The sequence below is a fragment of the Polyodon spathula genome, chromosome 10, assembly GCF_017654505.1.
Source record: "Polyodon spathula isolate WHYD16114869_AA chromosome 10, ASM1765450v1, whole genome shotgun sequence".
In the NCBI taxonomy this organism is placed as follows: Eukaryota; Metazoa; Chordata; class Actinopteri; order Acipenseriformes; family Polyodontidae; genus Polyodon; species Polyodon spathula.
Genome location: NC_054543.1, coordinates 19465818 through 19479477, shown reverse-complemented (window position 1 = coordinate 19479477; position 13660 = coordinate 19465818). Strand labels below are relative to the sequence as shown.

The window sequence follows — 13660 nt, the reverse complement described above, 5'->3', positions numbered from 1 at the left end:
CATCGTTGCCCTCAGTCAGTGACCATCTTTCTATCCTGTCTTCGGTCGCTGGGTCCTTCGCCCCTGGGATGTGTCGGCATCATCGCCCTCAGTCAGTGACCATCTTTCTATCCTGTCTTCGGTTGCTGGGTCCTCTGCCCCTGGGATGTGTCGGCATTGTTGCCCTCAGTCAGCGACAACTGTCTATCCTAGTTTCCATGTTCGGCTCCGCTGGTCTGCTACTAGAATCTCTGCTACTAGAATCAGGGCCTCGCCAGCTCCTGTATCCTAAGTCCAGTCCTTTCTAGCCAGCACTCTGTCTTAACTGCTCCTTTCTGCTTCTTCTGCCCTATCCTTACACTGCCAGCTCACTCCCCATGAATTTAATATTGCGGCCTACCGCAAGTCTAACAAGCAAGTCAGTTACTTTCAACTCCTACCACAGCTGAAAATTCAAATTAGGACTATCAGTTACATTAAAAACATGCACAGACAGATGAACAGATGCCTTAATTTAAGCCCAGATTTTAAAGCTCTCAATTGCTCGTGCTAAAGTGTGTCCAGACCAAGTTTCATCACAATTGAAAAAGCTTCTCTTGATATATGTATAAACGTAACGTATCAAATAGAGACAAACTGCATCTCCATATTCCCTGACAATCTCTTTTGACAATCTGAAACTTTTCTTCAAGAATTTTTCAATTAAGTTTCCCAAGGGTTCCCCTTATTTATATATATATATATATATATATATATATATATATATATATATATATATATATATATATATATATATAATGTGTGTGTGTGTGTGTTACATACAGGCAGTTATATGACGGACAGCTCACCTCCATGCACTCCCAGATTATTATACACTCAACAATCGCCAAATAGTTGGACAAGCAGATCTCAATATATATGTAAAAATAAAAATGTGAAAGTCAGTTGGACAGGCAGACAGCATCCACATAATGTGAGACTATATATTAACAATTTTTGTTACAATTGGATCTACACGCCCTTCCAGACAATTTACTAAATCATTAATACTTCAGTGTTTAATACTTATCAAATAACAGACCATTTTGTTATTATTCAATAATGGAATGAGAAATATGTACAGTATATACTTGCTCTAAACACTGATGTTTAATTAGCAGCACTCTTTTCAGCATGTATTACTGGTCGTAGAACTTGATTTTCTACTGGTTCCAGCCACTCTGCAAATTCAATTCCCTTATAGTGAACTTAAGGTTAAAATAGGACAATACAATATGTAGATTTACTTGCTTCTGTAATATTTCTTAAAGTAATCCATGCTTCTGCTCTCCTAGTGCAAAGACTGCTGCTTTTATACACGTGAAACAGTTAAGTCAAAGCACCTTACGGCACTCGCTAGAGCTTTTATTTGTGCAACATCAAGGTTAAAAAGCGAACAAGTCAAATCAACGTTTTGGTGCCGTGCACCTTCATCAGGATTTAGAAAACGTAGAAGTCAGTCCTAGCACAACATCTGCAAGTTACACAGCCTGTACAGTCATGTTCATAAACAGAAATGTCATGTCTCTTGAAATGTATGTTTCTAACCAATTGCACGTGGGAAGGAAAAAGCTTAAACTGCAGGTCAGGAATCACATTTGAAGCAGGCGTTTCTACCACTATAGGTGCTTAGTAACTGGATAAGATATCACTGCTTTCATACTGGCTAATTTCCAAGACAAGGGTGAAAGCAAGACAAGAGTTCATTTTCCAAAAAAAAAAAAAAAAATTGTCAGGCTAAAAATAACTGTAGATGCAGTGTCCAGATAAAAATGGCTTCAATAATGTCGTTGCCGTTTTTCATAGTGCTGACACTATGGTGTGGATTTGGTTCTGTGGGAAGCAGACAATGAGAACCTGATGTTTTACTTGAAAGGATGCAATTCAGTCGTTTTGTTCAGGTGTAGTAACCCATACTTTAACAAATCACTTTTACATACGGATGCAGTTATACAAAAACACATTTACATTTGTGTAAACGGGCTTCCTCTCAGGTGACGCATTCATTTGGGTCTTCACAGTCTTCACATAAATTCTGATATCTATAAAAGCTACAGTACATTTTCCAATACAACTATAAACTACCAACCTTAAGCAGATGTAGATTATGCAGGCTATGCCTGGAGTTATTTTTTATTTTTATGTGACACGGTAGTGGGAACTAAATCCATTTATCCAAGACAATAGAAAGTGTTTTATAAATGCTAGTGGGGGTCAACAAAGTCCCTGATCACTATTTTAAAGCAGCAGAAATACCAGGACCTGACGACACATGTATAAGTGGTTTGAGGACAGAGAGTAGGAAGCTCTTTGTTTTTTACAAAAGGTGTGGTTGGGGTATGTTGCTTTGGCTGATTCATACTGGATCCATCTGGTTCTAGGAACAATTAGCTGTTATTTTTCCTCCCCTCATTGCAGTAATTCCCCACACAGCAGCAGAACCAAAGTTTCAGTGGGCGTCATTCTCAGATCCCATGGCCAATCCAGTTTCCACTTTCACACCCCGGAACCCAACAGCAGATGTCAGCAAGCTACCAGCCTCTGGAGGACAAAGGCCAGCCCTGCAGGTGTCCACCTGAACTCACTCAGTGCTGGCCAGTAGGGTCTGCTGTAGCACGATGAGGAGAAATGGTCCCTGCTGGTTTTGCTTCCCAAACCTGCGGGAGTACCAAAGCCAATGCAACACTCCCTCCAGAATCCCCAGTGAAGAACGGTGACTGCACAGCCGGGACCCGAACCTGCGCTTACCCCACAACGCGGCTGTGCTTTTACCAGTTGAGCCACTCACTAACCGCTGTGATAGGTCAGGTTTAACTGGTTTGTGAATCCACATGGTCTTGTCTGCTCAGTGTTAGTATAACAGTTCATGGAAGTGCAGCAATTAGATACTTAGCATATGAGTAATAATTTTTTGGTTGCTAGATATGACTACAACACAATGATTTTTTACACCACTGCACACACTTACAAAGGGCCCTCATACTCTTGCACTATGAGTGTTCATGTTTTTAAAATTCAATTGATTTTGACTGTAGTATTTGGTGTATGTTTAAATTCAGAATACCAGCTATCAAAGAGAAAAGCAACAAATATGAGTAATGTGATTGTAACTATAAATGTTTTTCTTCAGAACAAAAAGGTGAACTCTCCACCACATTTTTCCAGTAGGATTCTGGGAAGAATAAGTGCAATTTAATATTTAACGCACACAATATTTGCAAACAAATTTCAATATTGAAAATGAAAATCGACCACTCTTAGTATTGTATCTAATTTTATATATTGATTTTTACTGTTAAAAAGACCTAAGTGGTCCTAATACATGCTACCTAGTGTAATGCTGAACAGACTTTATAACTCAAATGCTGGGAAGAATAAACCAAAAATCTACTAAAGAATGATAAAGGACTTGCAAGAAAATTGTTTTGCTAATGAGAGGTAAGACCTTTTTTGGCTTCTTTGATATAAGTTACATTTATTATATCATTTTATAAACTTGAATTCCATTTGAAAAAACAAAAGAAAACAAAAACATGTTGAGCAGTTTATTTTAGCGCACATTAATTATATGGGCCACTTACTCAAACAAAAAGGTACAATCAACACATATCCAATCTTTAGTACACAACCCAGTGTATTGATAAACCACTCCACAAAACAAGGAGGCCAATCAAAATCTCATACTTCAGTCAATTGTATGTATTTTTTGTAATTGAACTAAAAAATGATAAATGCTCATTTTCCAATGTGACATGCTTGTGTTTAGCAAACTCGAGTGAGACGGTTTATTTTGGGAATACGGTGACCACGTCGTACCCTTCCGGGGGGGTGACCCGCTCCCTGGCGTGCTTCTCACAGTAGATCTTGTCTTCCACAAAGAAGTGTCCCTTCTGCTTCAGGTTAATGCCGCAGTCGGTACAGGTGTAGCATTCGGGGTGACGGAACTTGTCCCTCAGCTTAACAACCACTCCCCTTGAGAGAAAAATAAAACATGCCATCAATCAAAACCAATATGGAGCTGAATTAAAACACACAGCTGGCAAGCCAAGTGATCATAGACCGATCTTAAAATAGGAGGTATATTTAAAATCATTTGAAGTACATTTAAAATTCATTTAGAGATATCTTTAAATATACTTTCAAAATAATATACATGCAATGCATTTTTAGATACCTTACATGTAATATAAATTAATATCTCCTTAAATATATTTTGAGATACTGTAAAGCCATAAATATTAACAACCAAAATATTTGGCGAAGCTCCCATAAAACCTATTTTGCTCCAGAAATGTTGGCAACCTGTTGCAATATACTAAGTATGCAATGTTAGTGGAATTTGGTATTCGATAGGCGAAAAACGCTTAATAAAAGGCTTGCAAATATTTATGGCGTTACAGTATCTTAAATACTTATTTTGAGATGTCTTTAAATTAACTACAGCTTCATTTCATTGAGATATCTCAATCATTTAAAAGGCATCTCAAGTGAACTTCCTGTCTAACTCGAAGTACTGTACATCACCATTAACCAGTCCCCATTAATCACAAATATATCAGTAAGAAATACCTCATAGAACAAAAGTATTATTTCTTACATCTACTAGGGCTGTAGTGGGAGGGTAATGGTTACACCAGTACATGGAGGTTAGACATGATTCTGAGAGCTACATTGAGGCAACAAGATGCTTTAAAAGAGAGTTAAAGTCACCAGACAAACAGACAATATCACAAAGTGCATCATAACAACAAGAACAATACATTAGGTCAAATGATTCTGATATTTCTACTCAGAAATAGCTGCTCTTTAAAATGAATACTTCCATCTACATTTTCTAATATATTATGTTTTTATGTTTTATGAAATGTGTATACTTCTCCATTGTTGTTTCTGCATATTTAATTACTTATAAGGACTTACAAGGCAGACTAATGCATATCTTTAACCACAGGGACAAATTTTTAAAAGACTCAAAAGTTTAATATTTCTGATGTGGTTTTAGAAATTGCCACTAAATGTACAACTTCAATTTCAACCCCCTCTTCAACTGCGACAACTGTATCTTAGTAAATAGAGAATCACATACACTAGCAGCCAGTGTAAACTCTGTACAGGTATACGATATATATCTTTGGTCAAATCAGCACAAGAGCACTGTGTACAACCTGGAAGTGGGCTGGGAAATACAGTCATCAAAGCAAAACCAGCCTTGGCCCTGGATTCAATCAAAATCACTGCTATGGCAAAGCCATATACTTTGATTGAATTCAGGCCTTGGTTACTAGAAACACACACACACACACACACACACACACACACACATTACAGTGACCCTTCTGAACACTTACACAATGCCTGATCCACACTGATCACAGGTGGGCAGCTTTTCAATATGCCCAGCAGTGGAGCCTATCTTTGTTGCAGGAGCTCTTACACTTCTGAATCCTGATGGTTTATCCACATCCCCTAAAGTAAAATTAAAAAAAAAAAAAATATATTATATATATATATATATATATATATATATATATATATATATATATATATATATATATATATATATATATACGATATATATATTTTGAAACTTCTGTAGACAAAAAGACTTCTAGTCTAAACATTTGTCATTGAATTTGAGTTTCTTAAATACACTATTTCCTAATCCAGTACTATTGAGTGTTTAATAGTTATGGCTGAATAGTGATTAAACTGAGCTTCATTCAAGGGCTGTGATTTTGCTGTTTTGGTGCTTATTGCTTTTTATTTGTGGAAACCCACAACTGTTTAGTTTCTGCTTATGTTAATTGTTGTTCTCTTTGTCAGAAGGCAGACCTTGCTGGCACGGGGAAAACATGCAGAAGCTTTAATGTTTACAAGTAAACTCAGAAGAGATTAACAAATAATATGAAACTAAGAAGAGGTTTCTCGTTTCTCATAATGCTTTTGGCCACAGCTCTACATGGCTTGTATATAGTACGAAGCGAGTGGCAGGCTCATACCATCAGTTTCCAGGATCTCCTGCAGGACTTTGAAGGAGGCTGACTGTCTGGGAGGCTCCACAAGCGCCTGATTCTCCTGCAGCATTTTGTAAACCTCTGACTCTGTGTCTATTGCTAGTTTAGCTGTCGGTTTCTGGGATTCTATACTGAAAAGGCAATAAAAGAGAAGCCATTAAAAAGGCACTTCAGAATGGAACATGTGAGTGGTGCCAGCTCTTAAGGGTGGCAAAAACGTTCTCTTGTCTGCTCAAATAGTAGGTCTTCTTCAAGAGTGCAAACAATACCATACATATTAAAAGCAGCATTTGTGTCTTTACAGATGTGCTGCACAGTGTTTTATACTAAATTCAGAGCTGAATCTGGTAAAAGGTTACTATGACGGTTGTATGAAAGCTATCACATACTTGTATAAACGTGTTCCCAAAACTTTAATTCCTTTGATATCTTAATAACCGAGGACAGCAAGACTGTTTTCCAGTCAAGTTTGATTTGAATGAATTGCAGTCCTAATATGAACAGCTGTGTGTACATCATTCTGTATGTACACTAATCACATTGCCCTTCTCGTGCTATACAGTATCTTCCACTAAAGTAAACATGAATTCAGACTACCTTGTTTGGGCCACCCCTTAAAGTACCAAGAATTGACTAAGCTCAATAAACAATAACCATAAAGGGTAACCCTTGAGTAAACAAGTATCTAAACAACCATATGAGCAGACATACACAAACACTGCTGTTGAACTATTAAAACATTCCTCTTCATGTTAATGTTATACAGTAAGCCTCCAAACACAATTCTTGACAGTTTTCGGAGGCTCCACTGGATTACTGTATATCGAGGGGTTAATAAAATTCTTGTCCTTAATTTGAAGGTGGTCTCTATTGCCATGTTCCCTGAGAACAGAGATTACTACATATAATATCTCAAAGAACAGACATGCTTTTTCAAGCTTTGGACAATATAGAGCTCCCTATACAACAGGGGTGTCGAATCACAGTCCTGGAGGGCCATTCCACTCCAGGTTTAACAGGTAAAATGGCATCATTACCTACATCAGAGTCTGGATGGAGGTTGAATTGGTTCAATTACAAATTTTACAACAGTGTGGAACAAAGTCCATGAGTAGAAGGGCCACCTTTGACCACCCCTGTTATACACAGTAATCCTAACAGTATTTTGGAAGCATGCAACAGAGATTTTTTTTTATTTATTTATTTATTTTTTTTAAGAAAGCTATAAGTCCTAGATGCAAGTGTGAATGGTAGGAAGGGAGCCCCATGGTATCACTGCATTACACAGTTTTGTAAATACAGTTTACACAAGTTTCAGAAGCTCACACAACCTGATTTTATAGACACAAAACTGCTGGTTCATTTAAGCTAGACAAATGCACAATTAAATTTTTTAAACACAGTTTTTAATTTGAAATTTGTTAATAAAATCAAAACAACCACCAAAAAAGAAATATTTGAGGTCTTTTCACAAGTAGAGTATGTATGATGTGTTTCTAAAAGAGACTATTTGCCAATGGAGCTTACAGGGATAACAATGAGGCACATGTTTGTTTACATATCAATGTCGGATAGGCTAGGCCCATGCAACTGTCCTACCAGTGTGCTGCATCTATGGCAAGTTTCAATGCGGAACAAAACTTTATTCCTAGATCTCTACAGTCCCTTAATCTCACTGGTTTAACTGTTTCAAATAAACTTTCTGTGTGAAAATGAAGAATTAATGCATCACCCATATAATCAATTTTTTTTTTTCAATGCAAGACTCAATGTGTACAGATGAAGAAATCATTTATACCTTTTCAATTTGTAAAATATATATATTTTTTACACCAGCAGTATTACCTCTAGTGGTCCGTTAGGGGTGTGAGTTGATCATTTTCTTCCCCCTCGCTATTTCAGAGGGGAAGAAATTACCAGTGCACACCTCCTAGTGGCCATTTAGAAACTTCCTTAAGTGCTTGTGATCCATATCACAGATTAAAACACATTCATATTAAAAAAAAAAAAAAAAAAAAGTGTTTCACAAATGGGTGAAAAACTAAATAAAAAAAAAAAGACAGGATTGGTTTAATTGCGTGTTTTTTAAAATATAATTATTTTGGCGTGAAATCATGCATTTTGCATTAAATATTACCTGATTCATTAATAATAATAATAATAATAATAATAATAATAATAATAATAATAATAATAATAATAATAATAATAGTGTAGTGCCAATGTCAAGTAACACATTTGTTTTTGCAGTGATGTGTGAAGCCAGTGTGGAAAACGGCATGTTTGAAAATATACAGTGGGCTTCTAAAATATTAGGACATTTTCAGTAGTCAAATATATCAACATCGTGGGCTGCATGGGCAAAGGAAAGAAAAAAAAGTGTCTCCTTCCTGCAATGTTGTTTCTGGCTAATTTCATACATTTACAAACTGTTCTATTCCTCCAAGTAATTTGGATTCAGCAGCCCGCCCAGTAGGGCACAACAGTCCACCTAGATAGCAAATAGTGGTCACAATGGCCCTGGACCCAGCAGGTACCAAGACGAGAGCTTCTCCTCACAACTTGCACCTCAGTCCTGACCTGAACACTCCCTGCCAGCCACTCAGTCCTGGGCCTCTCAAGAGGAGACAAAAAATTATGCCAAACTGTGTGGGGTTCATGGTGTGATGTGTATTACTGTACATCAATGTATACTAGGGCCTAGGTTCAGACCACCAAACATTTCACTTCACCTGAACTGGTTTATGAACCCGGGATCCCTACCACACTAATACCTCCTAACACCTAATGCTGAAATTCCTAACTGCCTAATATTTTGAAGCCTACTGCAACATAGTCCACACACACATACACATACATGCACACAGTGATGTGCTGTTACCTGACAAGATCAGGGTTAACTGTGGAGATCTGGCCCTGTAACGTATCCATAATGTTGGCCTGTGAATAGAGCTGTAAAGGGGAGTTAAACTGCACATGTAAGACTTTGAGTCCTGGCACCTCCACCTCCACAGGGCTGTTGGGGCAGTAGCGAGCCGTCTGCTTCAGCTCTCCGGGGCCCACGCGCACTTGGCTGCTGATGGAAGACGTGCTGTGCCGCCTCTGCAGGACAGGGGGGGCGGAGAAGGAGGAGGAGGAGGAGGAGCATGGCTTGTGAGGAGCGTAGACAGAAGCAAAGGGAGCTTTGTACCCCCACGTGGGGGAAAGAGGGCTGGAGAGGGCACAGGGTTATACAGGGCAAGTTCAGAGGGTGTTCGGAATTGATGAATTCGAAGCAAGCAAGCAACGGAAGGGAATTCATGAAGAGAACACAAATAAATAGTCAGTGGTTAACCAAGTCATTAAAACGGCAGTTTGATAAGCTGAACAGTTTTATAAAATGGGCATGCATGCCCATTACTCACAGAGGGAGAGCACATGCTGTTGTTTTGTAGCTTGTTTGTGATGGGATGGACAAAAAAATTAAGACAAAATAAGATGTGCAACTGCAAAGTTCATGCAAAGTTTCAGGCAAGTATTCACAAGATATAGCTTTAAATAGCTCAGCCTGCCAAGTGTCAGTACCTTCTTATTATTTTTCTGCACAAATGACTATCCCCTATTACAAAAACAATTGCCCATTGCAATTTACTTAACATGTCCATGATAAGTTTTGGTATTTTATTAATATTATTTTTCAATTTTTACATGCAGTAGCATGTCATGGGACAATTTTTTTATTATTATTTGCTGAAAAAATGGCACCCCTCACTTGTGAAAACTGAGGAGTGATTACGAATTCATCATGATTTCATTTCCCCATTGGTTGCTGGAGCAGGGGTTCTCAACATTTTTGCTTCAATGTGAAACTTGTTGCTGGTGCTGAGCAACAATTCTGTTAAGACGTGGAGGTATCTTTGCAACGCACACATGCACGTCACGGTCAATGTTCATCTGGCTCGGTACTGGCTGAAAATCCAGTTTCGCATGAGTAGGTTGTACTGAATGGGACCAACACTTTCAGTGCTGCAGAATAAGCAGTGCTGCATTTCACCGAACTTGGTTCTGAGGAAGCTGTCTGATGAAATGTCAATGTGCTCTTCTAACATCTTTGATGGGACAGAGGATGTCAGTTTAGCTTCAATATTCTCACTAATGGGGTTTGTAGTCCAAAGGTGTATAGCTGCTTTTTCATTCGTGAGTTCAAGAAAGTAAGCACTACATTTGTTGAGTAGACCAGAGAGATGTGCTGCCAGCTGCGGTGATTATGTCAAAGTCAAGGTTTTATTCTTGAATGAAAGAATGTAAGAGCTCAAACATTTCAGTAGACCCCCCCCCCCCCACAGACACAAACTTTCCAGAGTTGTAGTTTACTTTTGAATGCATCAATTCTTCCACACTGGGCAATAAAATGTGTGCTCCCACCTTGCATACTTTGATTCATTTCACTGAATATGTCTGTGAGGTAACCCAGTTTTGCCAACCAGCCACATGTCATCTTTCTGCATTTCAGGAAGTTCAGGATTCTTTTCAGCTAAGAAAGAACTTAACTCTCCCTTGAGATTAAATATACAGGTAAGCAATCTGCCTCGAGATAGCCATCTTCCCTCTGTATGCATGAGCAAGGAACGGTGCCCTGCGCCCCCTTCCTCACAAAGTGCAGGAAAACACCTGGAGTTTTTTGCTTTGGATTTAATAAAATTAACAAGTGCTACCGCTGTGTTCAGAACACTGTGAAGACCTGGTTCAATATTTCTTTTGCAGAAATTGCCTCTCGGTGTAAAAAACAATCTGTTCAAATAGCACGCGGTGCAACGGCTTTTATTTTTTTGCAAAACACCAGAATGCTTTCCGGTCATTGCTGCAGCTCCATCAGTGCAGATTAGTCCAGCTGATTTCTGCTGAAGTCATAAAACCATCTTACAGTTTGAAGATATCGTCTGACTTTGTTGTTGTCTTGAGCTCTTTGCAAAACAAAGTCTTCCTTTAATTTTATTCCCTTATTCCACACTTTACCGAACATAGGTGAGTAAATGGGACATTTTAGAAATGTCTGTGGATTCAACAAGTTGTATAGCAGAATCATTGTCACACAGCTGATCAATGAACTGTGAAACTACTGTATGTCTTCTAACATAAAAGCGATCTGACGTTTGACTGTGTCATTTCACATTGGTATTTTTGCCAGTTCCTTGGCTTTCTGCTCTCCAAACATTTCCTTTACAATTTCACACGGCATTATCAACTCCTCAGCAATCGCATGTGATTTTTTTGGTTTAGCAATTTTTTGCACACTATGTACGATGACACTACAAGCTTTTTATCTGTGGTAGTTGTGGATTTCATTACGACTGCAGTACCAAACAGTCCTTAGCCTTTCGCTCAAAAAAATAATGTTGCTTGTTTTTATTTTATACTTGGTAATTAAATGTCTCTGTAATTTGGAGGGTTTCAAATATTCATTGCATAGTACTTGTGCAGAAATTACACACTGCGGTTGAGGTACATATCCACTTCCAATACCAATAAAACTGAAATTCAAGTAGCTGTCTTCATTTTCATTAATTTTGCAGGATTAATATCGGCTTTATATTTTTTACTCACACCACCACCTCCTCGCTGTTCTTTAGCCCTTACGGTTGAATTTGCTGATGGAAGTTCTGCATCATCATTCAGTGAGTTTTGTGGTTTTGATGCCATTAGTCGAATTAAAATGTATCCACATCTGGTATTTATTCTGTGTGTTTCCAGTGATTTTTTCCTCTGCTTTGTAATCTGTCGTGCTCCCGCTGAAATAGCTCTATTACACCATATGCAGCCCCAGAATGTGTTACGTAACCTGAGAACGCGTTCATTTCTGCGCATGCTTATGACAAGCTGAAGCCAAGACCTCCTCAAGGTCCCTGTTTGAGAACCAAGAGTATTCACATATTTATCCCAGCACTAGCAGTAGGTACCAAGTTTAAAGTAAAAACTATGCACTAAAACGTGTTATTAAAAAAAAAACAGCATATTCAATCCGTCTTTAAAAGCGAGCAACTGTACAACCTCAATCAACAGCATGCCTTTTGTGACAGATTTAGACTGACTGACAGACAGTGAAAAGGATGCATTAGAGGAGAGCACTGAGAAGAAGAGTAAAAGCACCTGCTTTGACATGAAGATGTTTTTAAGGGCTGGTGGGTCAGACTGAAAGCATGTTGGAAATGGGTGGGTCTCTGGGGACAAAGAAACAGGCAGTGTTACTGGGACAGGTCCCTGTCTGGAAGGAACACAGACAGGCCACTCAATGTTGGAAATCCTTGTGTCTTCAGTTGTAGGCCAGCAGCAGGCCACAAACTACAGCAAAGAACACTAAGTATAGCACAGGGCTGACCACCTACCTGTTCACCTGACGAGTGGCAAGTGGCTCCTTGGCAATGATGAGGAGTGTAGCTCATTCAATTTCAATACTTTAAGCAGTAAAGTGAACAATTTTAACTAGATATTCTATATAACTTGCCTGTACATTTTTTTGTGTTAACCGCTGTGCAAATACTGTGCACTTTTTGCCTCTCATGCAACAGAAGTTAACTGCACAGGAGGAGGTATCAAAGCTGGCTCAACTTCATCCCAACTTCAAATGTTAGGGAGGAATTTGATTCAGCATATGTCTGTACTAGGTGCCTTTAAACAACCCTGTCCATGAATACGTAACTTTCTAATCCTGAAATATAATTATCAAGATTAAAACAATACATATAAACACATAATAACTGTACAAAACCCAATTCTGTACGGCTGTAATGCAGTGTTCAGGAAGGCTGTGTGCTGAACTTACATTTTGCTTGGTTCCGGTGGGCTGGTCTTGGACTCCAGCGTGCTGTTGAAGTTCTGAATGTTCTCACTGGAGTACAGGCCTGCTGGGTTGTTGTATTGATTTGTCACTACGTTGGAGCCAGTGCTGGGTGAGGTGGAGGCAGTTCCAGGAGAAAATGGCATAGCACTCCGGTTGTGAGCGCTCCCTATGAGCTTCACCTCCTGCATGCAAGGGGGGCAAAGAATAATGAGACGTGGCTTCATGCACGCGTGGCAGCGACAGCCATGTAGCATGCAGCACTAGCGAACCCTCTGGACGGTGGCCACAATGTGAGCTTTCAGGGTGTATAAGCCAAGGCCCAGCTCTCATTAGCATAACAATGTATATTGTTATTTAATCTTTCAGACTTTTTTTACCCTTGTGGAGCCAATTGTTACTGTTACAGCATTATAAATTGACTTCCTGTGTTACAGTTATTAGAGCCCTACCTATGCCTTACACAGGAAGTATGAGGAGTCACGTGGGGCACAATTATCTGAAACCCAGGAAGTGCGTAGTGAAATTAAGCCTTCCATTGTAGGGTGGTGGCAGGATAAATGCGCTATTTCAATTTAGTCAAAAGTGAAAAACTAAAAAAGCAGCAAGTTGTGAGTGGTAAGAATTTTTTTTTTTTTTTTTTTAAACAATCTTGGCGATCAGAAAAATAAAAGTATGTATTCCTTGCTACCGTACATATAAGGCTTTATTAAAAAAAGCTTTAACTAAGGAGTTTTGAACACAATTAAGTTTGCTATTCCTGAAACTGCTATGGACTATTGGTTATTTAACTTTTTTTAACACTAGAACCGCC

General features: G+C 38.7%; 1 protein-coding gene across 2 annotated transcripts in view; it reads right to left on the bottom strand.

Annotated features, from left to right (window-relative positions):
- Nucleotides 1-3550: 3550 nt before the first annotated feature.
- Nucleotides 3551-13660, bottom strand: part of LOC121321900 (PDZ and LIM domain protein 1-like) — a 55767-nt gene continuing 45657 nt past the window's right edge. Inside the window, exons 4-8 of one of the 2 annotated variants that reach the window (XM_041261282.1) lie at nt 12159-12229; nt 8914-9243; nt 6018-6163; nt 5367-5484; nt 3551-3990 (exon numbers count right to left, since the gene is read on the bottom strand). In XM_041261282.1, coding sequence (XP_041117216.1) covers nt 3804-3990; nt 5367-5484; nt 6018-6163; nt 8914-9243; nt 12159-12229 — 852 coding nt within the window. In that variant the 3' untranslated portion in view covers nt 3551-3803. Of the gene's footprint in view, nt 3991-5366; nt 5485-6017; nt 6164-8913; nt 9244-12158; nt 12230-12831; nt 13032-13660 lie in introns of both variants that reach the window. The other variant, XM_041261283.1, reaches the window with a different exon arrangement.